This window comes from Seriola dumerili, unplaced genomic scaffold, assembly GCF_002260705.1.
Source record: "Seriola dumerili isolate Sdu_G_001 unplaced genomic scaffold, Sdu_1.0 BDQW01000295.1, whole genome shotgun sequence".
Lineage (NCBI taxonomy): Eukaryota > Metazoa > Chordata > Actinopteri > Carangiformes > Carangidae > Seriola > Seriola dumerili.
The window spans coordinates 61,444-88,121 of record NW_019174550.1 but is presented as its reverse complement, the minus strand read 5'-3'; the positions used below and the strand labels follow the sequence as shown (position 1 = coordinate 88,121).

General features: G+C 41.0%; 2 protein-coding genes across 2 annotated transcripts in view; one reads left to right on the top strand and one right to left on the bottom strand.

Annotated features, from left to right (window-relative positions):
* Positions 1–2,787, bottom strand: part of LOC111231288 (leucine-rich repeat and fibronectin type-III domain-containing protein 4-like) — a 36,556-nt gene extending 33,769 nt beyond the window's left edge. The window contains exon 1 of the mRNA XM_022758333.1: positions 2,752–2,787. The gene's annotated coding sequence lies outside the window, so the exon portion shown is untranslated. The remainder of the gene's footprint in view (positions 1–2,751) is intronic.
* Positions 1–26,678, top strand: part of pc (pyruvate carboxylase) — a 282,921-nt gene that overhangs the window by 200,792 nt on the left and 55,451 nt on the right. The window contains exons 13-14 of the mRNA XM_022758332.1: positions 22,472–22,616; positions 23,353–23,442. Of these exons, the coding sequence (XP_022614053.1) occupies positions 22,472–22,616; positions 23,353–23,442 (235 nt within the window). The remainder of the gene's footprint in view (positions 1–22,471; positions 22,617–23,352; positions 23,443–26,678) is intronic.

The following is a 26,678-nucleotide window of genomic DNA, read 5'->3' as shown; positions in this document are numbered from 1 at the left end:
AAAAACAAAGCATTATGTACTAAATTATTTTTTGGCTTTAGCTGTTGTGTTTAAAAAGAAAAAACATCTTGTTCATGATTAGGTCATCCTCCGTGCCCAACCCCCACCCCCCAATCCCGAGGGACCTAATCTTGAAATAATGAAATACTTCAAAATACTAGGACTAACTAGCTTTACACTTTACAGCTTTACACACACTACATTACAAGAACCGCGATCTTTATTTTCATAGCTTTAGCCTCAGTCTTTAAGAATGATATCTTGCATGTAGTCATCATGTGCATGAGACCCTTTTACAGGATTTATATTAAAGAGTTGACTGGTAACAGTTTTAAACCAACTCGTGAAACTAACGCTGCCGTAATTAGCTCATTAGTTCCAGCTGATAAAATCTGCCGGTGAGAGTTGTCATTTCACTGGTTTCTGGCTGGAGATGAGAAACTTGCTTTGGTCTGTTTCTCTTTGAAGTCAAGGACCCACTGGTTAAAAATGACAAGAAGTTTAATGGTAAACCTGCCACTGTTAAGTTGTTATAAAGCTCACATGGCCCACACTAGAATTGAGAGGGGCTTAGAAAATGGTCAGTTAAGTTTTATTTATTTATTTTTTTCTACTCTACTTCAGTAAATGGTCCATTCACTTGCCTGTCATTTTTCTCTATTCCTCCATTCACTTGCCAGTCTGCTCATGTTGGCACGGCTCCTATTTTGAACAGTGAGCATCCCATCTGTTCATCTCCCCTTACTGTAGCCTCAAAATGACAGACACCCTTGGTAACAACGAGCCACATGGAGCATTAACAAGATAATTGAGAAAATGTTCTTTTATTCCGCCTTTATTTCACTGTTTGAATCAGATGACACTTTACCTGCTCAGTATTCTTATGACTATCACTAGCAGGAGAGCAAAGCCAATTATAGAATTATGATTTGGTTAATGGATATCAAAAAGGCCTCTTTGTCACACTTAAAAAAGATTCAGACATCATCTCCTCAGAATTAGCAACTGCCCCTGTTCACAGCAAGAGTCAAAACTGCTGTAAATGATCAATAGAGCTAGTAATGAGCTCTGTCTTGGTTTTTCAAAAAGCTTATTTTTCATAAAAATAGTTTCATGTGTGGTGCATTTTTTTTCGCCAAATCTCCTTGGTTTCCAGGGTAATGTTGCTCTTAGGTAGAATTACACTTTTCCCCCAAGTTGTGCTCCATAATTGGCAAGTTTAATACATGGAAACGACCCATGGTACAACATATTCACCATATCTCTAAATAGCTAATTACTGGTGTCATCACTTGGGGTCATGTAAGACTAATTGTAGCCAATGGTATAACAGTAGAAAGCTACATAATGATGGCCATCTGTCATTTGTAATTAATTCTTCCTCATCTATCTTTCTATTTTTATCTTCCTGTGGTAAATCACCATTAATTTATATTTCTATCCTGACTGTGCCTCTTTCTAACCTTTTTATCATCTTGTCATCATCATTCTAGACTCCTTTAAGTCTCCTAGTTTATCCCACCTATCATTTATTATTCAATCAATCAGTCCTTCAGTCTTTTATTTGATGCAGTTTCTTGCTCCTGAAACCTTTTTCTTTTCTATTATATCATATTTATCTCTCCATTTCTCTAGATCTGTCTCCTCATTATCCCTCCCTCTCTCTGCTGCCATGCTTTCTTTTCTAATCTATACTACCTTTGGTACTAATTCTTCTGTTCATCTGTCTCTTTCTCATTGCCGCTAGATGAAGTCAATCACTCTTTCTCACCCCTCCTCGTCTTACTGCAATCCTTTCATCTGACCTCTCTTAGCCCTCAGTACCGTCACGATGTCATGTTTCACCCCTTCTTTCCTCCTTTTCTCCTCCCTTCACCCCCCTCCCCTGCTGCACTTTCTCTCTCCTCTCGTCTCCATTTCTTTCTCATCACCCTCTTATCCTCCCATACATCCACTCAGTCAGTCTGATCTCCTGTGTCAGTGTGCCAAATCCGTGTGTGTTTGTGTGTGCGTGCACGCAGACACAGCTTACATAAAAAGCCTCAAACGAAGGGAGGTTAGGTCTGTTCTGGGCTGCTGATGCTGCCACCGCCACACAAACACTCGCAGTCCTCCTTCCATACACTCTTATTATATGTATATGTACTACCATGGTGCGCACGCACGCACGCACACGCACACGCACACACACACACACACACACACACACACACACACACACACACGACACGCCAGTTGAGATTACATGAAGGTGAGGTGATGAAAGCCAAGCATGAGATGCACCTAGTGAGTAATCTGATACAGGACAGCTGGCTGACACTCACATGCACAGAAACACACACAGAAAGCGAGCGAGCAGTATGGTGGGAGTACGTAGAGCAATAAATAGTGGAGTTAGAGCTGCAGAATAGAAGGATAAGAAAAGATAAACCTACAATCATTGGTGTCTTGTGGGAGATTTGAGCCTGTGTGTGTTCCTGTCTGTGTGTACTCTGACATTTTCCTCTCATGTTATTGTTGTTATGAATGCACATCTGTTCATTATTTATAGGCCTAAATGTGTGTGTGTGTCTGTGTGGGAGAACACAGAGTTCCCAGTCCACTGAGTGCTGGTGTTCACCGCATTGATGTGCTCAATGATTCAGCACAAGAGAGCTACCCATGCAAACATGGATTCACCTTTACTGGGCCAATATATGCCAATGGTGTGTGTGTGTGTGCGTGTGTGTTTTGAAGCTGCATGAACGTTACCTTTTCCGTCTGTGCGGCTCTATAATCCGAATCAGCTCCACATGTTATCCAGGTTGTGTGTGCCTGTGTATGTGTGTGTGTGTGTGTGTTTAGCACAGATCTCGCCCCAGGTGTTTCTCCTTGTGTTGGGCCAGCAGGGGGGGAGGTTTGTGTGTTTGTGCTGAAACCTGTCCTACTCCCCTCCACACACACGCCCCCACACACATCAAAAGGAGGCGGATGTAGGTCAGTGTCAAAAAACCAGAGTTGCAGAAATTCCAATCCCACAATATCCTCTTAGGCTTCTATAGATGAAGAAAACCTGGAAAATCCGGAATTACTCACTCAATCCTGGTATGGTATTCCGAAATAGAGACCTCAGTTTGAAAAAAAAAATCCAAGAATCCACTTTGCTTTAAATCCTATTTATGGCATTTTGGTATGATTTCCTCATGGCTGTATTCAACGTCTCTCTATATGTCCTGCAGTTCAATCGAGGGACAATAAGAATCCTGGAGTTGGCAGCGACCTCCACACCTCGTCCTTCCCCCCTTTTCTTGCTCCTTCTCTCCCTTTTTTTCCCCCTCCCCCTCGCTCATACACCCCTGTCTCTTCTCTTATTTATTCATCCGGCTTTCTCTCTTATTCATTCTTTCACACATTCAGTTTTTTCCCCTCCTCTCCACCCTTTCTCTCATCCCTCTCTTCCCGGATTGGGGTGATTTCCAGGCTGTGTTACAGGGCCTCTCTACACTCTACAGAGTGTGACCTGTGGTTGTTCTCTCACATTGAGTCAGTCTTTCATTGATGACCTTGGAGGGAGGTGCAGAAAAGGAGGTTCGGTAGTAATCTGCAGAGATGGAGGGATGGAGGCTAGAAACCTGCAAAAGAGGAACAGGGAGAGTGTGAAGAGAATGAAGTGTGTGCACTGTAAATGTCTTCCATTAATGTCGTCTTTACTCTGTGTTCACTCGCGTAAATCACACAAACATTCGACCGAGTCCATTATCACTTTTTTGTTCCATCCCCTCCTCCTGTTTCTCCTCCACTCATCTGACCTCCTCATCCCTTTAGATATCAACACTCCACCCATCTTTCCACAACTTCAGAAGTCAATCATTCAATCCTCCCTTATGGCCTCTGTAAATCCCCTCTCCCCACCTTGCCCCACCCCCCATTTTCATTCTCCTCTGTCTCCCTCCCTCTCTCTTACCTGTCTGTCAAAGAGAATCAATAGTTCCGAGACCCTCTTAAGGCCTCTCAGCAGGCTGCACTAGCTTGAACTTGCACGCAGAAACACTTGCAGGAGGAGGACACGAGCACATGCACACACACGGCCATGCAGCACGTTCACACATGCTTGCACACACACCACCATGCACACATCCACTAAATAGTCATGCAGTGATACTCTCCTGCAAGCACACACAGCCTTTGCATCTCTCCTGCTCTCTCTTTCAGTCACGCACACACACACACACACACACACACACACACACACACACACACACACACACACACACACACACACACAGCCTAATGAAACAGTTGGGCTATTGATCAGTGCCATGAATGTCAGACAGTTCAAAAGTCCCCCACACCCCCCACACTCTGGCCTGTCGATCAAACTCCAAAAGCTGACACCTTTAAGAAGACAATCTCATTATCTTGCTCTAAAGCTGTGCACTCACTCTGTCTTTGTGTGTGTGTGTGTGTTTCTTTGTGAGAGTGTTCCTTAGAGTGTGTATCTGTACATTTGTGCAGCAGCATCTCTGCCAGGTTTTTTTTTTCCCTCCTGAATTCAGTTGAATATCCTTGATTCATTTTTTCCTTTTCACTCCTGTTTTTATGTGCTTCTCCTCCTGTGTAGTTCACTTTGCTACTTCAAAAGCACATTAAAGCTATTTGGTGTCCTTTTATCCATTTTTCAAGTTTTCTTCAGGTTCTTTCATCTTTATCTAACATGTCTTTTCCCCTTTTTTGCCCTCCGCTAGATGAAAAGGTGGAATTACTAACCTTGTTTTCCGGATCATTCCACCGCGACTCTTGGAGCCGTCACATCTCTCTGTCTCCGCGACTCGCTCTCTATCTCAGCTCCGTGGAAAAACACCCATCTCTCTCTTTCTCCCTCTCTCTCTCTATCTCTATCACTCTCTGTCTACCCCCCCCCCCCCCCCCCCCCCCCCCCCCTTCCCCCCCCCCCCCCCCCTCTCCTCCCGTTGGTCGTCCCCTCACTCGGTCTCGACAGCTGCAGCGCTCTGTCTGCCTCCTCTGTCGCTCTTCCGTCAGGCTGTAGGCTGATTGAATTTTAAGTCATGTTAATCCCACAGAACAGGTACTGAATGAAGGAGGGGACACAGCAAAAAAGAAAGGGGAGAGAGAGAAAATGACAGAATGCAGGGAGTAAGCTGGCTTGTATTTTTAGAAATCTCCTCTCTCCTTCAGGGAGGTTTTCTCCATTTCTTTTTTCCCTTTACTTGTCCTGCCTCCAGTCACTTCTCCTCTTCATCTGTCCATTTATCTGCATCTTTATCCTCTTGTTTTTTCTTAATTTTTATTGGTTTTCTTTGTCCTTATCTGGTGGAGAAGAGTGTGTGATTCCCGGCGAGAAGCAGAAGCGATGACTGCGATCTCTCTCTGGCAGCATCAAGCATCGGACTGAGAGAGAGAGAGAGAGTGTGTGCATGAGAGAGAGAGAGGGAGAGGGAGAGAGGCATGAAGATGAGGAGCAGGAGAGGTGGAGGGTGGGGGGGGGTGAGGTGTTGAGGAGATTGAACAGGGAAAAGGAAGGAGGAGATGAAAGATGGAACGATGTAGGAGGAGAAGTAGAGGTGATTAGGAGAAATGAGGATCTGGAGGGGAGAATGAAAGAGGAGGAGAGGAATATTATTGAGGTATTTTTACTCCACTACATTTATTTGACACCTGGAGTTACTAGTTAAAAGATTTTACGTACAAAACATATAATAAATTTATAAAGTATCGACACACTGTTATAAATGTGCAATCCAATAGTATATAAAGCAGTTCAAGTAGCTGCAGGTGCACTTTGACTAGCTGCAAAATTAAAACGCAGCTTAAACGGTGTTTCAAAGGACAAGACTAGCAATATTATATGTTTCTTATAGCCAACAAATCCCAGAAAAAGACCAGGCCAACAATGACCTCCTTCGACTACCAAATACTGCTCCTGTAGCCAAAGCCTGATATAGTTTATTCTTCTGTGTCTCTCTCGTTGTCCAGACACTATTAAAAACACATCAGTGAGCTGTAGCGTTGTACCGCATGACTTGTTTACTTCATTACAATGAATATGGACAGTTACATTAATTTGAAATCAGTTCCACATACAGTGTCCTGGTGCTGTAAATACTCACTACTGCACCAAATGTGGATTAATCTTTAGCTGAAAATGGTCCCAAACAAATGCATTGTTATATTTACTAGAAACTGCAGTGCTCAGTGAGCCCTTTTCAAATATAAAGCAAACATCTTAGACCAGTTTTTTTTTTTTTTTTTTTTAAGATTTCAATCCTCACAAGGAGCAAATGGGCTGTGGGGCTGAGTGCCATGGACGTTTTTCACGGGATTTGTTGACAGATGGAAATATATTTAGAACGCATGTTTCAGTATGCTTTAAGCAAACTATTTTGTACCAAGTGTCACTGCTGTCATTACTCTAAAGGCAAAGTGTTAACAGCTGAGAGGGGAACGACACAGTGAATTGTACAGAATGAGATAAGAGAACACACAGTGCAGACGGTCCCTCCGCACATGCATTCATGGAATAAAGAGATGTACATGCAAGAAGCTACAGACGTGTGAATCAAAAAAGAGATCTCGTTTGAAATCATTCATACTTTTGTACCTTCTCACCTTTACACACCTGGCCAATAGCTTTCTGTTGTTAACGTCAGCCTTATGCAGTAATGACACTCTGGAAGGGGACATTCTGCGTCATGTATAATTTTACTTTTAATAATTCAAAGTACATTTTGTTTATATGTAATACTTTTTTTTTACTTGAGATACATTTTAGATGAATGATTTCTACTTGCAAGAGTAGAATGAGAGGGAGGAAGAGGAGGAAGAAGAGGAGATAAAAGTCAGCTGGTATGACAAGGGGAAGTGAAGCTCTTAGTGCCTCAAGCAACTCTGGGTGAGACTGAGATGAGAGGGGGAGCAAAGGAGGATGATTAAGAGAGAGTGAGCACAAGTGGCGATGTGTGAGGAAAGAGAGGTAGAGAAGAGAGAGGAAGCCAAAGATCTCTGGGGGCGTAAGGGAGATAAGTGAGTAAGAGAGGGGTTAGCGAGGGATAGAAGTGAGGAGTGGATGGAGTGATAGCATGGCGATAGGAACAAGTGTAGCTGATACGACTTCAAACGGTGGTCGGGTGCTTGATTTCCACGCTGTGAGATAGCTGCTGGAAATAGCCGTTTAATGGAAACCGTCTGGGTGCCAGTTTGTGTGTCGGTGTGTGTCCCACTACTAAAGCACAACCTATAACACCAGTGGTATTGGATGTTCGGAATTAAGTCATTTCTGACATTCGCATATCTACAGATCCATTTTGTCAACACAATCACACACTGCAGATGGAATATCTGAAAGATGGGAATGAGAGTTGGTAAAAAAAAAAAAAAAAAAGAAAAAAAAAGAGTAGGTACAGAGATTTGGTTGTTATGGATGAATTGGTATTTTATGTATCTAAATTTCCACCCAGGACTCAATTTCTGTCCTTCATTCACTCCTCCAGCTTGTAAATATTTCTCAATCTGTCCCACCCCCCGTTTATTTCCTCCTTGCAAGCATTTATCTCTCATCCTACTTCCCTGCATCTCCATTTTTCTATCTTGAATTTATTTTTATCCCTTGCGTTTTCCCTCTTTAGTGTCACTCCATTATTCTCCTGCTGTGGGCCAGTGTATTTTTAACCTAGTAAGCCAGACCTCCCTCAAAGCAAGGTCCAGCAAGGAGAAGTTTGATATATCATTTCACCCAATCGTATCCTGTTTACAGCGCTCTGCTTTTATGGCCCGTTGATTCACAATTAATCAAACCTCTAGTGGTTTGGCACCCAGTCCTCTTGTCAGCCAGAGTGACCTTGCCGACTGAAATAAACTAACATGACCTACTGCTGGGTGATGGATGAAGTGAGTTCACCAGTCAGGAGAAAATCTCATTACTGACCGAGTTGTTGGTTTACATATAAGGCATTTATCCACCACTTAAATTCAGGGCAGCCCACAATCAGTGCATTCGATTTTTCATCTGAGAAAATAAAAGCAACCAGAAACCTGTAGGACAAAAGTCGTAGATTTTGTGCTCATAGAGTATTCTTGTAACCACAGATCAATCAAGTACAAGTAAAATGCACAGTGACAAGTCTTTTTCTCCCTAAGACCGAACTAAGCAGAGAGATTGGCAGGATCTTTTTTAGTTCATTCTGAGTAACGCTGCACTTAATCAGAAAGAGGCCAGACCTGTTCTGGTTCGGTCAGGCCAAATTAGCCTTAAAAGTGAAACCAGTTGCAGGGGAGTCGGCCTACTGACCCAGGCCGGAGCAAATCCATCGTTTTTATTTATTTATTTATTTTCTATTGCAAATTGGTTCACTGGTCAACTCACTGATGGTTTCAGCAAACTGGAAACATCTCATGTCAAGTGTTTATGAGTCTCACTTGGGTGCTTGCCAACACTTAACACTGAGAATTTTATCACTTGTGTCACAGATATTCACATATTTGTTTGATATGCTGAGGCTTTAGTATGACTTTAAGCATTTGGACTTTCACCCATTTATGATCTTTACTGTAGCACCCTGGAATTTAAATGAAATAAAGATAATTGGATTTGAATGCTGACTTTGAAGGGAGATATGTGCAGCAAAGCTGTGCAGCATTATACTGTTGATGTAAACATTCTCCAACACCCTTAAAGCTTAGATTCAACTATTTAAAGGTAACCCGTGGAGTTCTTCACCTCTAGTAGTTTTTACATGACCAGGAACCCATTTAGTCTCATGAAAGATCACGCAATACACAGCCCTGCCAATGGTTTCACACTATTCCACAGATCCACAGGTGGTGGTAATGCACTAAGAAATGCTGCATGTTAATGTGCAAGCAAAGGCACGGAAGAAGACTGCTACCATGTGAACATGGACGTGAAGAATTCAGGATTTAAAGTAAACTACCAAAAAATCAACTTGGCAAATATTTATGTGGCAGAAAATGTACTGAACATATTTGCTAGACACGCACAGTGAGAAACACTGAATGTAAACAGCTTCTTTTTTTTTTTTTTGGAGAAAACTCCACAGGGCACCTTTAACCTCATAGCCATTGCTTCATTTTAAATCCAATGTGCTGGAATATACAGCCGTATTTTACATTTAAATAGCATATGCAGAGGGAGCAGATTTCTAACAGCTGAGGTGGTTTTTCTGAGTGTTGCCTGCCATGGGTGTTTGCCACTAAGAGGCAGAAAACTGTCAGGTATGGCAGAAAAGTGTGTAGCCTAAATCAAAAGCTGGAACCTTGACAGCAGCTGAGGAACATGTCCTTGCCAGCAGCAAGAATGTATACTGGTGTGAGAGAGGAAGAGAGAGAGAAAGAGAGAGGGAGAGAACCAAGTCAACACCTCTCCTAAACTTAAAGTTTATCCGTCTTTTAGCTGGTTCGTCATCAAGTCAGGACAAATTTTTGTGTGTGTATAAATGAGTCACAGTGAGTTTGTGAGACACAGTGGCTAAATATAGGCAACACTGAAACACACAAAAACAAATGCACTCAGTGAGCGCCTGTGCACACAAACATGTCAAACATAATCACCAGTGTGTCAAATGCTTCCATTCACACACACCCACACACACAAAAAACTTCACACATGAACACACACAGAACATACATTTCACCCAATCTATTTGCAACCAACTCGACACACACACAGAGAGAGCACGACTGAACATACACACTTGCTTAAAGATTGGCACGACCGCATGATTGCACACACAAACACCATAGTAGCACACAAATCAGGACATGGATAACACACACCTCTCACAAGGCTAAATGAAAAAAGTGCACGCACGCACACACTCACACACTCACATACTTGCTCAGCTGTGATGTCAGGGGTAAATGGTGTGGAGGTTTAGATCGAAGGGCAGATCCCCCTCTATTTGTCTCAATCTAGGGATAATGAGAGACAAGGACGGAGACACATGCACCCACCCACACAACAGCCACACAACTCCGCCTTCATTTTTTGCATTTAGAGCTGTTTGCATGTCATTGTGCTTTTTATTTATTTCCCCTGTATTAGTAATAGCTTCTCCAAATGATTTCCCAGTTATTGCTGGCAGACCACTTGACCGGCCATAGGCAGCAGTCACTGAAGTACGAGAAAAACCTGCTGGTCTCATTTGTCTATATTGCTTCAAGTGTGAAACTTTGGCAAATACACTCAGACATAAAGACACAGGACAGAAATGACTTCAGGGATATATGTTGGTTAGGAAAAAAAAAATCTAACATGCAAGCCAAATGTTTCCACGAGTGAAGTACTTTAATGCATTCTGTGCTGCTGGAATTTACAGAGAGAAAAAGAGTACATTGACAAATTTACAGTAAACTCATAATTGTCAGGTTATAGTTAATAATCAGTGAAGACCTAGGTCAATAACTCTCTTATGTCTTGCATACGGAATTGTTCCATTGCTATCGCTGCTTCCAGGATGGAAGAAAGATGTACCACTCTGTAAATTGCACTTGAAGCAAGTTTGATTGTCGCTTCGAGAGTGCTCGTCAAGACAATGCACTGAAAGAGCGGACTCGAGTGTCATCAAGCAGTTCTACAGCCATGTGTTGCAGCATGTTGTTAAAAGTCCAATGGAATAGTTGCATTAAGGTGTTTACATGACTGAGATGCCCTTAAATAATGCAACTGAAATTGCATAGCTTACTGTGATTGAGCTTCTTCTGACTATGAGAATAACTGCATTAACAGAATCAGAGTGTATTGTTCACATGGGCTGCACCACAGTCACATTAGAGCTGCAGCGACATTATAATTGGATTATTTTGTGTGCACATAAACAGCTAATAGACCTTTCTCACAGTAGGACGTTGACTTGTTAAATGCAGGTGTAACTAATGACATTAATAAAGAGCTTCATTCACTTTAGGTTTTGCCAGTGCCACAGCCCTAGTGTTGCTCATGCTGGCTCACTGGCATGGCTTACTGGCACAGCTAAATGGAACGAAGCTGTGTTTCACCTTCTGTTAAGGCTTATAAAGGTCTGTAACTTTGCGAGTTTCTGCTGCCAGACATTATGTGATATTTCAGCTATGGTCATCACACATGAGCTGTATACACTCATGTTAAGAATGGACACACACACACACACACACACACACACACACAGAAAGGGAGAGAGAGTAGGAGGAGCCGGAGCCCTGATGAAAGAGCATTAAAAAATCAAATGTGAAAACCTATAAATACTGACTAGAAAATCACAGATCACAGGCAACCATGATAAGGGTATAAAAATATTCAAATAAATAATGCATGGTGTTATGTGCTGAGAAAATCCAGACAGTTATAGTACATTCTGTAAATAAGATGCAGCTGTTAGTCATGTCGTGCTCTGGGCTCCCCTAGTTCCTGAAAATAGAAATTATGGGTGTTTTAGCATTAAAGGCATCATGCTGAGCCATAGATGGAGGGGAAAAATTAAATATCCTGTTGATTGAGTCAACATTTCTATTTTGGTTAGCTCTCTAAGCAGGAGTCCAGCTACCTTTGCTCAATATTTATTTGTGCAGCTACATGGATGAATCACCTTTTCACTACTGACTGCGGTCATCAATACAGAGAGCCCATTAGATGAGATGCATTAGTTTGACAGAACAGTATATTGAGACTAAGGCCATTATCATGATGGTAAATGGAAAGTGTTTGAATTATTTGCTCTACTAACATACAGAATGTGATAAGGGAGAGTTGCTGTGCATCACTTTGATCTCTAATAAGCAACATGTGACTTACTGAATCTTGTTTGGCATGCCATTCTTTTTTGAGTCACCTAAAGTAACCTAAGGTAATTAGAGCATTAGATGTTTGCATTAAAAGAAACATCTACCATATATAACACAGTTAGAGGAAAGTTAACTAAGGGAAAATATATATCTACGCTTTTTTAACATGGCATGGCATTTTTATTGAAAATAACACAGTCTACTTAAGTGCAGAATTGGGATATAATTTCTACAAAGTGCACAATAAAAATTGAGATGTTGTGTTAGGGAGACTGAGTGTGTGTTAACTGGATGAAGAAATCTACCCTAATCTTCTAGGAATTATGTTATTTACCTTTTTGTTGTAGCTACAATAGCTCTGTAACTGCTTACCAAGAGTATAGCAAACAAATTTGACCTGATTTATTGGTATACATTTGCTTTCTGCCGTAATGATATTCAACCACGTATTTGTGTTTCTTATATTATCATGTACACCCCTATTTGCCCTGGTGTGGGAAAACATTTGTTACTAGGAGTACTGACACTTGGAGAACATTTTGTGATGTTGTGTAACCTGACATGAAAATGTGTTTGAAGTGACAAAGTATCATTTTCAAATGTGCAGTCAGGACTCACTAATAAGACTGACAAAGGGTTGTTCACTGTGTAACTAGAGCATTTCTATAGGACTTGGATTTGAAGGGCACAACTTGAGAATTCATCTCCAGCACTAGAGATTTTCCTAGTTTCTCTCTACTCTGTAATGCTACACCTTTTTGTGTACTGCACATTTAGGGTTTATATACTCTTGTCCGCTGTGCTTTTTTTTTTTTTTTTTGCAGCTCAATTGATTTCTTTTTATTTCACTGCTCCTGAGACTATTTGAACCACATAAACAGTAGCCTCATACATAAAACCAGGCTGCTACTGCATGTTACTCTTTACAGAAATACCATTGCCTCGGGATCTCTTTAAACTAGGAGTCAGGATCCGAAATGAGTCACAGCCATTGAAGGGAGGATAACAGGTAGAAGGAGAAGTTAGAGGTAATGTGATGTTAAAGGTAAGCAGCCTGACAAAAAATGGTAATACTGTAGACTCCATATAAACCTGAAGGTAGATCAAAGTAAGGCTTCAGGCTGAAATGCAGTGGGTCATGGTTTTAGTCGATGGTAATTACAGCTGTAAATTAGAATTTCCATTTCTTTTTGTGTGGAACTTAAATGGACAATTGTTTCATATTTAGTTTTGGTATAATGAAGTGATAATGACTTAAAATTAAAATTAAAATAATTTTGTCAAATGTTATTAGAAATGATATATTTAGGTGTTACTCAACCCTGGGTCTCCAAACACTGTGGTCTCACAGCAAGACTATGAATTTCATGTTTCATTCCTGAACTAAAAACGTTTTGAAAAACTTGAATCCATTGCAGCATGCTGTGAGTTTGTTCATTATAAATGCTCCATTGGATTGTGTTGGTGAATTAACATTCACATCACATCGATGAAACCTGCTGCTGAGCTGGCGATAGAGGAAATATTAAATTACACACCAACCCTAAAACAAAAATTCAGTCTCATTTTTGACAGGTCAACAAGTATCTACTGACGTGAGTAACAGTTGACCAAAGGAACTGACATTAGAACAAATCAAAATCCACTGTCTGAAGCTTATCTGCTGACTTTAATCAGAAACACTGGACTAAAATGATCCAGAATGTACATCCAAATTAAATTCATCATACTGCCTGAAAAATACTCTTCTCACTTTTAAAGGTAATCTGTTTGTTGGTTCCCATTTTTTGGCTTTCATACTTGCAGGTGGTGAGAGCACCACAGTCAAAGGTTCAATACAACTGTCATAGAGGAGTTGAATGAGGGCTACTGGACATGGTTGTAGACACTTGAGGACGTTTTGCCTCTCATCCAAGAGGCGTCTTTACTTCTTTTGTCCAGCTGCCCCTGATTCAACTCTTCTTGGATAACCATGACCTGGATGACTGAGAATTTTCATCTTTAATGCAGCTTGGTGAACCAACAGTTGAATGCAAAAAGTGTTTAAAACTAGGCCTTTGAACACAACATGTCTTACTATTATCGAGTTAAATGGGCTTTAAGTGTTGCTCACATAACTGTTTCCTCTGCCTACTGTAGGTGCTCCACTGGACATAATTAAAAATAATTGGAACTATCCTTTAACATTAGCAGGTACTATTATTGTCTCTAGAAGTGCAGTTTCCCATTTACCATCTGTTGGAAGCTGATAATCATTGGCGCTTGTGTCTCCATGACATAAAGCGATTTATAGCAGACATTCTGTTCATTTAGTAGAATATCTGTTTATACTATAATATCAGACCAAAATGGCTCCAGTTCTGTTTTGTGATGGGTGCCTGTGAGATAGGGGTAGTAAATGATAGGAGGAGCAGAGTGAAACTATCTCAAATGTTTTCCCCAGCATCTAAAAGACTGAAGATCCCATGCTGCTTCATGCCATTTCCAATCTCTCAGAAGGGGCCCTGGTTCAGTGGTTTGTATTTTTTGGGGGGGAGATGTTGATTTTCACAAATGTCAGCCAACAATGGCAGAAATGTTGCTGGATTTTAGAAAATGTGGTAGGTTAGTAGTCAAAACATTAAGCAACAAGATACCATCTCTTAATTAATTATAGTCTCAGTTCTGATGAATAAAAACATGGATTATGTTTGAATTCTTCCCCTTTTTGCAACGTAACTAAGAGTGAGACAATCGGTCACAGGTTCAAGTATAATTAACAAAGAAGACCAAACACCTGCTGAGAGAGCAAGAGACGACACACTCTGTGGGTTTGGAGTACATCATGATTCGTTTAATGCGTCACAAGCCTACTGCTTAAGGATTCCCAAAATACCACTAAGTAGCAATCTGTTTTAATAAGCTCGTGTCTCAGGGTCCCTGAAAGAGTCTGAGAAGGCCTTCTTTTAGCTAGTTCACCACCCATTTGTTGATAACAGATGAGTCTGAGTCACAGTGTTTAAGGAAAACACGTCACATATCAGTAATGACTCCTGGCAAATGTGTCTCTCCTGGTAGTAAAGAAACTCTATTTATTTTGAGAATATTTAAAAATCAGCTCTGTGTAGTCATTTCTTGACAAGTAGAGCATTCAATGGATTATTATACATCTGTGTCAGGAAATGTATCTTTTGTTGTATCCACTTTCCTTTACCCTGTCTCATCATCTCATCTTCTTGGTTCATCTTGTAATTTCCTACATTTTCCCCAGAGACGAGTCTGAACTTTAGCAACCCCTTTAAATCGGCTGAGATTGACATGTAAGTGGTTAGAGCTATAGTTAGAGTTCAAAGCACTAGAGAAAAACTGTCAGTCCCTTTAACTCAACACAACATATTTTGTAGCTGCAAAGCATTTGCTTCTTAAACCGCTGTATATGGAGAAAATGACAAATCAGCCGGTGCTCTCACAGTAAAACTATTCTCTGAGAGATGTTGAACACTGGGGCAAGATGGTGAAACTTAAAGCCTCTCCTATTTTGGAGCAAATGACTACAAAAATATTTACTGCTCATGCTTTAAATCTTAAAATTTTGTTCTACTGTTGAACACTGTACTTATGCCAGAGATATCTTAACAAAAATGCAGTAGCTGTTGCATTTCCCCAGTGGTGTACTTTGTCCAGGATATCTGGCAAGATCAGCACCATGGCCAGCGCCAGCTCACACACAGACAACTGAAACATACTGTAATGAGAATGATCTCCCATTACTGAGCTGGAAATTGTCCAGCATAGCCAGTGACTGACATATCTCAAAGTGTGAAGATTACTTCTATTCCCTCCTCGTGTTCTTTTGCACAGTTTTATCAAGTGTTTAGTAAGGCATCATAGCCGGATTTACATGACCTGTGTTTCATGAAACTTCAGGTACACAAATGTAATGCAAAGATGTGCACAGCTGTCATCCCAGAAAGAAATAGCCTTTGTCGGTTTATTTATGGACATTTTGTCAGATTTCTTCAGAACCTGTGAGCGTTTTTAAAATGGAAATATTTCTGGCCACAGAAAATTAAAATCAAGATGAAATTTGCTCTGGCATGAACTAGTGATAGGACTTACTGCTGGAAAGATCACCAATCACATTTTTTTAATCACAAAGATAAAAGCCCTGTGGCAAATGTCAGACACTGATTCCCGATTTCATTTTTAGGCACAGCTATGAAGTTGTTGTGCACAAATCTGTCGTGAGACAGGTGTGTGTGTGTGTGTGTGTGTGTGTGTGTGTGTGTGTGTGTGTGTGTGTGTGTGTGTGTGTGTGTGTGTGTGTGTGAGTGTGAGAGAGAGAGAGGAAATATTCAGATCGCTGTTGCTTGTCCTTTGGCAGTAGAAACATGTTCAGAGTGTATTTCATGCTTGTAAAGCCCACTGGAAATTGGAAGAAGATGGTTGGCATGGTGAATAGTTGGTGGTTACTTTAGACAAGAAGGCAAGAGGTAAGAAGTAAAGAGGAAATTAGAGGGCAGAGAAACTGAGTGGAGAATTAAGGCCCCTAGAGGTAAAGAAGAAATGGAGGAAGAAATGTAGACACAGCCGTTTGTCGCATCAGTACAAAAAAATGACCATCAGTGCTGTCAGCATGACCCATCCATTCCTTCTCTGGACACACATACAGATGAATTGCGAATCAGGATGCAAAGACGAGAGTGTAAACAAATGCATGCATACAGGTGGCCAGCTGTCCTTCTAACAAAGCCATCAGTGGACTGCGGTGAAGTCATTAACGGTCAACTAAGACCAAAGCATCTCAGAACCATAACACAGAATGTGTTTTTCTGTCTGTGTGAATATTTTTTCACTCTTCATCCACGTGTGTATCACTGTGTGCTTATTTGGCCGTATGTGTTGCCTTTAAGCCTTAAATTCCTGAGAGTCTTCCATTAGAAATATTTGCTTGTGTGTGAGAGAGAGAGTGAGTGTGTTTATTTTGGGTATGTCTCGCCTGCTTGAGTAAATCTGTAGCTGATGTGAGTGTGAGAGGTCCCCTATATGTCTATGTGAGTGTGTATATTCACTCCTCCGGCTGTGTGTGTTGATCTTGTTTGTGTCCAGGCCAGTGGTTAGGGTGTGACGGATGGGGATAGGGGAGACAGAGGAGGAGAGGAGAGAAAAGACAAATGACCTGACAGCTCCCCTATTCAACTCCTAATCATAGAGGGGAGCGTGGAGGCTGTGTGTGACAGAGGGAGGCAGTGTTTGTGTTGGCGGAAGACAGAGATCAGGTGTGTGTGTGTTGTCAATTTGTGTGCAATGCTGAGCACAGTTCAAATTTTTCAAAATCTGCCCCTCTACTGTCTTTGATAGTGTTTTTGTATCCTGGTTTGCATAAAGTAACTCTACAGTTGCCCATAGAAATGGACAAAATTAAACTGACAGAGAAGATACACACTATATTTGTGTGTGTATTTTTTTAGAAAGTATTGGCAAGTGGTGATTACTAGAAAATGCCAAGCAACATGATATATTTAGACTGAAGTTGTATCAGTCCAGATTCTTTTGAAGAGGTGGGTCTGTATTCTGTGTTTGAAGATGGTAAAAGCTGCTGTGGGGCCTGATCTCTACCATCAGCAAGAACAGAACATTCTTGTTTACAGGGGACCTTTGGGTGCAGGTGGATACAGTTGAGCTGTGGATCAGAGACACCCTGCCTCAACACAGGATTTCACAGAGCATGTTCCTCAGCTTTCTAAGCCAGTATCAGGATTTGAAACCTAATGTGAGCCAGCACAGGGAGCCAGTGGAGGGATGCAGGAGCAGAGTGACATCCTGAGTTGTTGTCATTCCTTTTCCAATTGTTTGTATTGTCATCTTTGCCAGGCTGAATTTGTAGGCTTCAGGTTCCATTCTCCTGTTTTCTCCTGTTGTTTTTAAGCTATGGTGGTAGGTGGTTAGGGTGGAGGGTTACTTATTTTTGTTGCCTTTCTCTCAGGGGCGCACAATTAATTGAAATATTATCAAAATTGCTTTATGGCCAAGTGCAATATCCAAATCACAGGAGCAGCAATTTTTTTGATGAAGGTAAAATGTGTCACAACATACATGAATTTTGACATGAAGCAGGGTAGCATTTGACCCAGGCCCCAATCTTGATCTTGACTAGCATCTCCCTTATCAAACATGTCTGCCCAAAGGTTTCTTGGGTCAAGTCTCTGGTGGAAACAGAATGAAATAGATGTAACTTAAAGAAAATAGTAAGCTGTCGCCCTGTTTTCCTCATCCACTTTAGATTGTCCTCACATTGATAGTTGCAAGAATAAAGAGGATTGCACAATAAAGAGTCCAGATTAGTGTGAGTGAAAGGGGAATAATGAATATGAAATATAGCTGAGGTTTATATCAGTAAACAGGGTGCAAGCACAGGGGTGCAAGGTTTCCTAAAGGCAGGTTTAAATGCATAGATTACAATCAGGATCTGATTTGACCTGTGAAACCTCCTTCAGATTACAGTCAATTCTTTTTTCTTTTTGTCTTTACTGAGGAAGCTTCTCTGCGTGGTGAACGAATATCTTCCTTGCACAGTAGATAGAAATGTTTGTATGCAGAGCAGCTCCAAAAGGACTTGGGCTTTCATTTCTTCGCTGCTTTAGAGTTGTAAAATATGACACAGAAAAATTAGGAGCAGTCTGGACATAACACCTGTTTGTTTTGCTTTTCTTTTCTTTGCCATCACGCCACCGACTCGCCTGCTTTGTGCAGTGAAAAATGACATCCACTCCCAGTGCAGACAGATTGTAGACAGTGAGAACACATAAAATAGCAGGTGATGTTTTTTTTTCTTTTCCTATGATGTCCAGACTGCATGTTAATGACAGCTGTAAATTCTGCCTATATTAACAACATTTGAATGATGGATGACAACTTCTACTGAAGCCAACAGTTACAAGAAATAATGTTAGCAATTCAGCACATTGCTAATGAGCGCTTGTTTGTGGAGTTTTTATTTTTTTCTTTGGTCTAATTTAAATAAAGAATAAAGTGAGACAAAATACCTTCAGCTTCCTGAAACCAGCAGATGCCCTGCAACAGTAACGGGTAAATGTGGTGGTGTGTTGAGCTGATTTGTGTTTGCAGTCAAGTCAACAGCCTGGGACATCAATACTTACTTCACTATGTTGCTTTGGCAATCACCAGAAAAGCTGATTGCAACAAGAGCGATGACGAGTGGCTGTGAGGAGAGTAGCAATAAAACAGACTTTTCTGGTGATAAACTGAGCGTTGTGAGAGTAAAAGTGAGGATACACACAACCAGATGTCATTTTGTGGTGTAATTTGGTTTGCACCAAAAAGAGGCAGTGACTTCTGATGTGGAGCCTTGTGTGTGAGTTCAATTGGTGGCTATTACAGAGAGTGTGGGTGTATGTAAACTAGAGCCAGAGTGAGCATTAATTCACATTTAGACATGTTTACTTTCCCCACTATAACTATCACAGTACTCAAAGGTGTGTGTGCGTGCGTGTGTGTGAGTGAAAAGCATTTGGGAGCAGGAGCTACAGTCATCACAGGGAAGAAAGTGTTTGTGCATGTGTGTTTTGCATGCTATGCACATAGCTCTCAGAGCTGTAGCCTTGTTACAGGGCATCCAAATCAGGGAAGGGCGTCAGTCGTGTGTGTGTTATCAGAACAGGATGAAGACTGAGTGAAATTTACAGAGATACTGAATGGTGGGAAGTGTGTATATGTGTGTTTCACATCTTAGGGGAAACTTTGAGGAGTAGTGGGGGGACTGTGTATGTGTGTGTGTGTGTGTGTGTGTGTGTGTGTGTGTGTGTGGTAGCCACAGGCATACAGAGCAGCCTGATAATGAACACATTGATCTGGTACAGCAGAGAGGAAAAGGACAAACCTTCATGTATTAATCGTGTCTCCATCTTCCTTCTCCATTATTTCTGAGTCCTTCATTAATAGCAGCTGCTTCTGTTTGTTTCTCATTCTATGTCTCTCCATATTTTTTATTTCATTGATACCTTTTGGTTGCTTTTCGCTTTACTTACTCTCAGGTATTAACTTTGTTTACAGATAAATTATAGATGAACATGACATCAAACATAGGAAAGTGAGGGAAAAGACCAAAGTTGTGCAGGTGAAACTTGAAAATGTCTTCACAACAACTCCAAACTACAAAGAGGAAATAAATACAAATTAAAACTTTTCCTTCTTTCATTTTCATATTTTTCTTTTTTTTGTGCTCCTTTTGCTCGTTGTGGTGCTTTCTTATGTCGTGCATATGGGGAAAATATGATAAAGGCTTCTTCTGTGATACAAATGAAATACTTAACTTTCACTCTGTGGATCCAAAACATAATCTACCAGCTTCATGTTACCAGCTTAAATACATAGTTCAACATTCTGGGAAATATGCTTTTCAGCTTTCATTGCAGAGAGCTAATCAGTAATGGTAGCTTCATATTTACTGTACAGATATGAGAATGGTATTGATCCTCTCATTTAGCTCTCAGCAAGAACGTGTATATGTGAAAATATGTCAGGTTCTTTAGCCAGCAATGTGTTTGTGGTATTAAGTTATTCAAAGCAAACTAGCTTCCCTTACCACCCTGCATTTGGCTGCCCTCACGTCAAACCTTTGATTTTGATCCAATAGAAATGTATAACAAAACAATATCCAGATTTCATATGGCTGCTTATTTTAGGAGGCAGGTATGTAAGGCAGCAGCATGTATTTTAACACTGTCATGTTGGCAGATACTATGGAAGGAGAATATGATGTCCACAGGTTTGAAGTCTTATTGCAGTTGCAGCATTCGGCAGAAATCCCGTTTTGTTTTGGACCACAGCTCGTAGCCCAAGGCTTGGCAGTGTAGCACGTCCATGTGAATCCCTCAGCTCCCTTCTCTTTCTCCTCTCCAGCTCTCCTCCGTGTAGCAGACATCTCAGAATACAGTGTCATTTTTTGTTTGTACATGTGTACCACAGAAAATGAAATCCTCTCTTCCCTTGCTGGACACGTGAATGTCTGGAAAGAAGCACGCAGTTTTGTCTCTCAATTTTAATGGCGCCTTATTGGTTTATACACTGACAAAGGAGCAGGCGCATTTTTCCACTGCTGTATCGTCCCCTTTCTGGAATTTGATTTTTCTCTGTCATCTGAGATGTATATAAATAATATATTGCAGTCATCTCTTTGTTCTCTCTGAATTTCTTTCTTCTCTTGGCTCCTAAGAAGAAACTTGAATGTAAATGACTCTTGCTCTCGCTCTCTGTTTCAGTTCTTTCTCTGTACTTCTCATTTTGGCTCTATTGGCATGACCAACAGGCGCTTTATTTGCCTGACCACATTGATCTCCCCGCTGCACCTCCCTCCCTCTCTCTCTCAGTGCTGGTAATGAGGTGTGTGTCTGTGTGGTTTGTATATTTTTTGACTCCCCTCTCCCAATTATGGGATTCCTGAGTGATTGTGCTCCAGCAATTATTTCAAGTCACTCTGGGTTCGACTGTCAGCTAAATGCTCAAATTATGGCTGTAAATTCTGTCCATCTGTGGGTTACGTTTTGTGTGTGCAGATAATAACAGGCATTTTGTATCTTTACACCAATGTTTGTGTGACAGAGAGATCTGTCTTTGCACCATCTACCGTATATAGATAGTGAAACCAGTGTTACATTTTTGGGCTTAGAGGAAGCTGCGCTACCCACTATCCAGGACGTCCTCAGGGACCCGGTGTCCCTCTTGGTCCTGAGCTCTGGTTGTGTGTGTGTGTGTGTGTGTGTGTGTGTGTGTGTGTGTGTGTCTTTGTGCATTTGTAAATAAAGGGGTCATTTGGAGGTTGGTTCGTGAGTGGCAGGGGTTGTCTTTTAAAATGCCACTTAAAAACCAATCCGACATTTTCAAAGACATTTTTAGCAAACTTAAAGAAATAATCTTTTCACAGTTTACATTCCTTCACACTCTCTTGGGGACATTAGACAGCACTAAACACATCTGAAGCCGCTCCAAGAATATATTAACATATTTCACTCAATCCCTTAGACTTACACTCCCTCTCTCCCTTTCTTTCAGTCACCCTTTCTCAGCCTCTTACAACAACTCAAAGACGTCTCCCCACGTTGCTAAGACAGGCTTACAAGAGTGAAAAAAAATTACCAACAAATCAAGTAATGAAATTAACTCCGACAATTACATCTCTTTCTTTTCTTCTCTCTCATTCATTCTCCCTCTCTTTGTTAATTTAGAGAGCTTAATTGGTGTGATAATACTTTTGAGGCAAACAAACAACAACAAAGTAGAAATGAAATGTAATTACTTTCAACAGTTGACTTTCTCCCTCTGCTCCTCGTATGTGTGTGTGTTTGTGTGTGTGTGTTTGTCTATTGCAGTGTTTAGCGTACTCTGCTGTTTGAATGTGGTTTTTGTGATTCCACTATTTGTGTGTTTACCAGTGTGTAACGTTGTTTTTAACACCGAGCTCTGAAGCTAGATGCTGTCTTACAAAGAACTGCAGTCTTTTCTTTCAAGTGATTAATTTGCAGAACAGGACTTAAGCAGAGTGATTGCTTCCTTGACTCTTGTTGCTTCTCTCTACAAAGTGTTTTCCTTTCTCTCTGTACTTACTTTGTGCAAGAGGTGTTTCACAAACCGTCTGTGAAAAATGCTCATTAAAGAAGCTCCCAAAATAAAAGTCCCCTCCACTGTCTGTCTCCATCTCTAGACCAACATCCCGTTCCTCCAGAATGTATTCTCCAACCACCAGTTCCTCCACTCTACTGTGGACACCCAGTTCATCGACGAGAACCAGGAACTCTTCAACCTTAAACCCACTCAGAACCGAGCCCAGAAGCTGCTGCACTACCTGGGTCAGTGTATAAACAACACACACAAGCACTGAAGAATGACAAGACATGTAGTCACAATGTGATTAATTGATATTTTCTGAGCTGATTTGCCACATCAAAGATCAAAGTGATTACAAGGTTAATTGTTCAGCCACCACCTATCTAAAACAGAACTACAACTTCATGATTGTTTCTGTGGCTTTCACAGTTTTCCACTCTGCTTTTAACCAGGAAGTAACATACTGCAAATATTTTCTGAGCTGACCAGAGCTAGTTTGGATTTGATTTTAAAATTCAAACCCAGGGGGAAGGTGCCATTGCTCTTTGTACCACACTCAAAGATGGGAAATGTGTCAGCTCAAAAGACCCTCATATTCAAGATTTCTATTTTATGAAAAGAGTAAGAACCAACCAACACACTGATGTTGATGGTATACATAAAATGATGGTGGATGTAAAGTACTACCAAGGTAAACCTTGGGTCATCTCAGTCTTCTATCAAGCCTTAGGTGAAAGCACTGAAAGCTCAATGTTATACATTAAAAAACAGACAAAGAAGAGTGGAATCTGATGTACTGAACACCTTTAACCTACAACTGTAATATCACGCAGACCATAAATTTAATGTATCCATGATCGTTTCTAGCCTCAGGTGTGCTGTTTTATAACTTTTTTTTTTTAATCATCTTTACAGGATGTTACATATGTTACAGACCTGCATCTAACTTGTATTCTCTATTTTTATTCTTGTGTATAGGTCATGTGATGGTAAATGGACCAACAACACCCATCCCAGTCAAGGCTAAACCCTCCTCCACAGACCCTGTCATCCCTCATGTCACCATGGGTATGTCAAACACATCAGCCAAACACAGTGCATAGTTGACCCTGACCCTCTATCACACTTTATTCTGCTGACCCAAAAACCATGTGTCAATAACACCAGCGACTGATCAAAACAAAAAAAGGGAGGGGTACAATAACTATAAATTGTTATTGAACTTTTACAGTACCATAATGTCACAATGCATCATCCTTATTGCATTTATTACATTTGGACTAATTTAGCAAGGCACCACCACTGTGAGGGTTAGGGGTTTCATTTCCCCGGGGGCATAGATGCTAAAAATGTAAACACTTGTGGATCCGTAGGGCACTTTGGATAAAAGCGCCCACTGAATGACAAATGGGCTGTCGAACAGTCTGATAGCTGTAGGCGGAAAGGGCTTCCTAAATGACTCAGTTTAGCACTCGGGGAGGAAAAGGGTTTTGGCCCAGAGTGCTCTGCTGAGCTGTGAGTACAGCGGTAAGAGGGTGCAGCTCATTGTTTGTGAAGGCAGAAGTTCTCTACTTCTCACCCTTCTCTGCACCAGCACCCCTGGAGTCTCGCAGGAAAGGCCAACGGCCAAGCTGAGCTCTGTGATAAACTCGTTGCGCCACTTAGGGTCTCTGGAGTTTCTCTCCCCTTACTAACTAAAGTGTCTTAGTGAATTTTTAAAGGTTAAACTAAGGCTGGAATAATGATGAAATACTCTTTTTAAAATAATGATGAGATGTGCTCAGTTTTACTCTTAAATGTCTTTATAAAAGTGTAAAAAAATTTTTTAAAAATTTAAAAATGGGGGGGTATTTGACTTGATGCCACAGTCATGTTCGTTTTGCAAAGATGCACTTTTTGTTTCTTTCTCTCTACGCTCCCTGCTTTATTTTTGTTAGGGGTGCAAACTGGCATGAATTTATGCAGCTGTTCCTTTTGACAGCAACTAAATAGTCATCTGTATCAATCTGACATGTTTATCAGCACCCTGTTATGCCTCAGCACATACCACAGCATGCCCGGTAAACATGAATTTATAAGAAAATAATATGAATAATATGAATCATTATGAGGCATAGCTAATCAAATCTGACATCTAAAAACCATGCACAGTGGAACAGAATGGAGGAGAATAGGACAGAATAATTTGCGGTGTTTGTGCATGTCTGGATGTGACTGTGTTTGTCTGTGCTTACTCACCACTTGTCTACTTATGCAAATCTTGTGTTGAAAGCTATCGTTGCCCGCCCCTCTTGTCGCGGGAAAGCAAACACACACATGCACGCACACTTGAAAATCACACACTTGCAGTATGAACAAAGTGTGCAGGTACTCTATAGGCAGACATCCTTTGTGTACATGCCCCCACTTACCTATAGTAAGCTGCTGATGAGGTAGTCGTATGCAGCACAGGCACGCACAGAGGCATACCTAAAGCCTAGTAATGAGATTTGTAATGTGCTTATATCCTTTCTTTCATTCAACGGAGGGATTGAGAGAAGAGAGGGATTAGGCCTGTATTATCACACTCTGTGGAGGGACGGATAGAGGGAGGGACAGGGGCATGGAGGGAGAAAGAGGTTATGAAAGGAGAACACAGAGGGTTTGGGCAGCATATAATCCCTATATGTAGAGAAAATGGTCAGGTAGATATGGTGGCGAGCAGCTAGGGATCTATGGATAGATAAATGCTTGAGATAGATGTAGGGGGATGTAGAGGATGGCGACCAGAGTAGGAAGGGCTATTACCTTGTAACACCCAGAGAAAAGAGAAGAGCAAAGATCACAATGAGATTTTCATACCTGAAAACATCAAATGAGGAGAAAGAGGAAGAATCACAAGAAAAAGCCATTCTCGGGGAGCTCCCTCCACACCAAGGAGAGAAGGGAGGAAAATTATTCCTCAAAGACAGGGTGAGGATGTCCTGATAGAACCTGTTAAGTACTCAAAGGCCATTATTTTCTAATTAGGATTTGTAGTCTGAAATGTTCCCTCTGAAGGCTGATGCCTGGTGGTTCATCGATGGTGTATAAGTACACCTTGTTCCAATTATTGTCTGGATTTATTTAATGGAGGACATCTAGAGGTTAATCACCAGATGCCTCAGAGCTAGCTTTAGGAAGAATGACTAATAAAAATGACAGACTACTTTCCCCCTCCCAGTTGCGCGCTGCATTTTTGTTCTTGGGATTAAAAAGTAGAGGAGTGGCTGGTAGAACAACATGTAACGTCTGTGCACACTCTTTTTGTGTGCAGGTGGAGAATTGTTTTCACAAAATAAGCACACATGGACTTGATTCTTAGTATTCCCCATTTCTCTGCCTGTTTTTGATGCTTTCATTAGCCAACTTCAAACAGAAAAGGCTGTTCTTGCCAGCATTGTTTTTTTGTTTTGTTTTTTTTACTTTTCAGGTAGCTTTAAAAGGAGTCATAAAGAGTCTTATATTTGGCTTTCTGGAACCTGAAGATACTTTTTTTTTTAGGTGTGTACACTTCAGTAACTTATTTCTTCTTTGTTGTTTCTCTAAAGACATTTCTTTCAGTTATTTGTTTCACACCTCCCATACAGCTATATGGAGGAAAAAAATTCTGGTCATGGACAATGCTACCAGTTTAAGGTTTTTCAACAGGGTGTCCTTTAGCAGCTATGCTTAAGAGCAAACCATAAACAAATGCAAATGTATTTCAAATACCTTGTTGCAGTATAAGAAAGGAATATCTTTTGTTGTTTTAGAATTAGGTGGATTGGCACCTGTAGCAGGGAACAAGCTGTACATTGGTCTTATTAGTCATTGTATCACATCTATCCGCTTTTAACTTGTACAGACTTAGCTGATTAACCGTTCCAGCATTTCTTACTTTAAATAAAGCACTCAGCAGCAAGTCCCATCAGGATCTGCCAATTAAAAGGCTCCTAAACAGATACAAGACATTTAACAGTCTTCTTGGGAGGCAGATGTCAGCTCAGGACAACGACAAGGCAAGCAGTTATTACTCTGAGATTGTCTCCTACACAAATTGCAAATAGAGAAGTACCTCTGAGCACAGTCGCTCACTCTATCTAGTCATATCAGCTTGTATTGTGCAGCTGTGGGAGAAGAACTGCAGTGCGAGGAGAGGGTCAGACAGGTGAGGAATGTCAATGAAAGGGGTATGAATCGACATCATCCTGGGAGACAGAGGAAAGAAGTTGGGGTACAGAAGCTGGGGAGTGGCCGTGAGCAGTTTTTCCATACAAAAGAATGAGTCTGTTTGTGTGTAAATG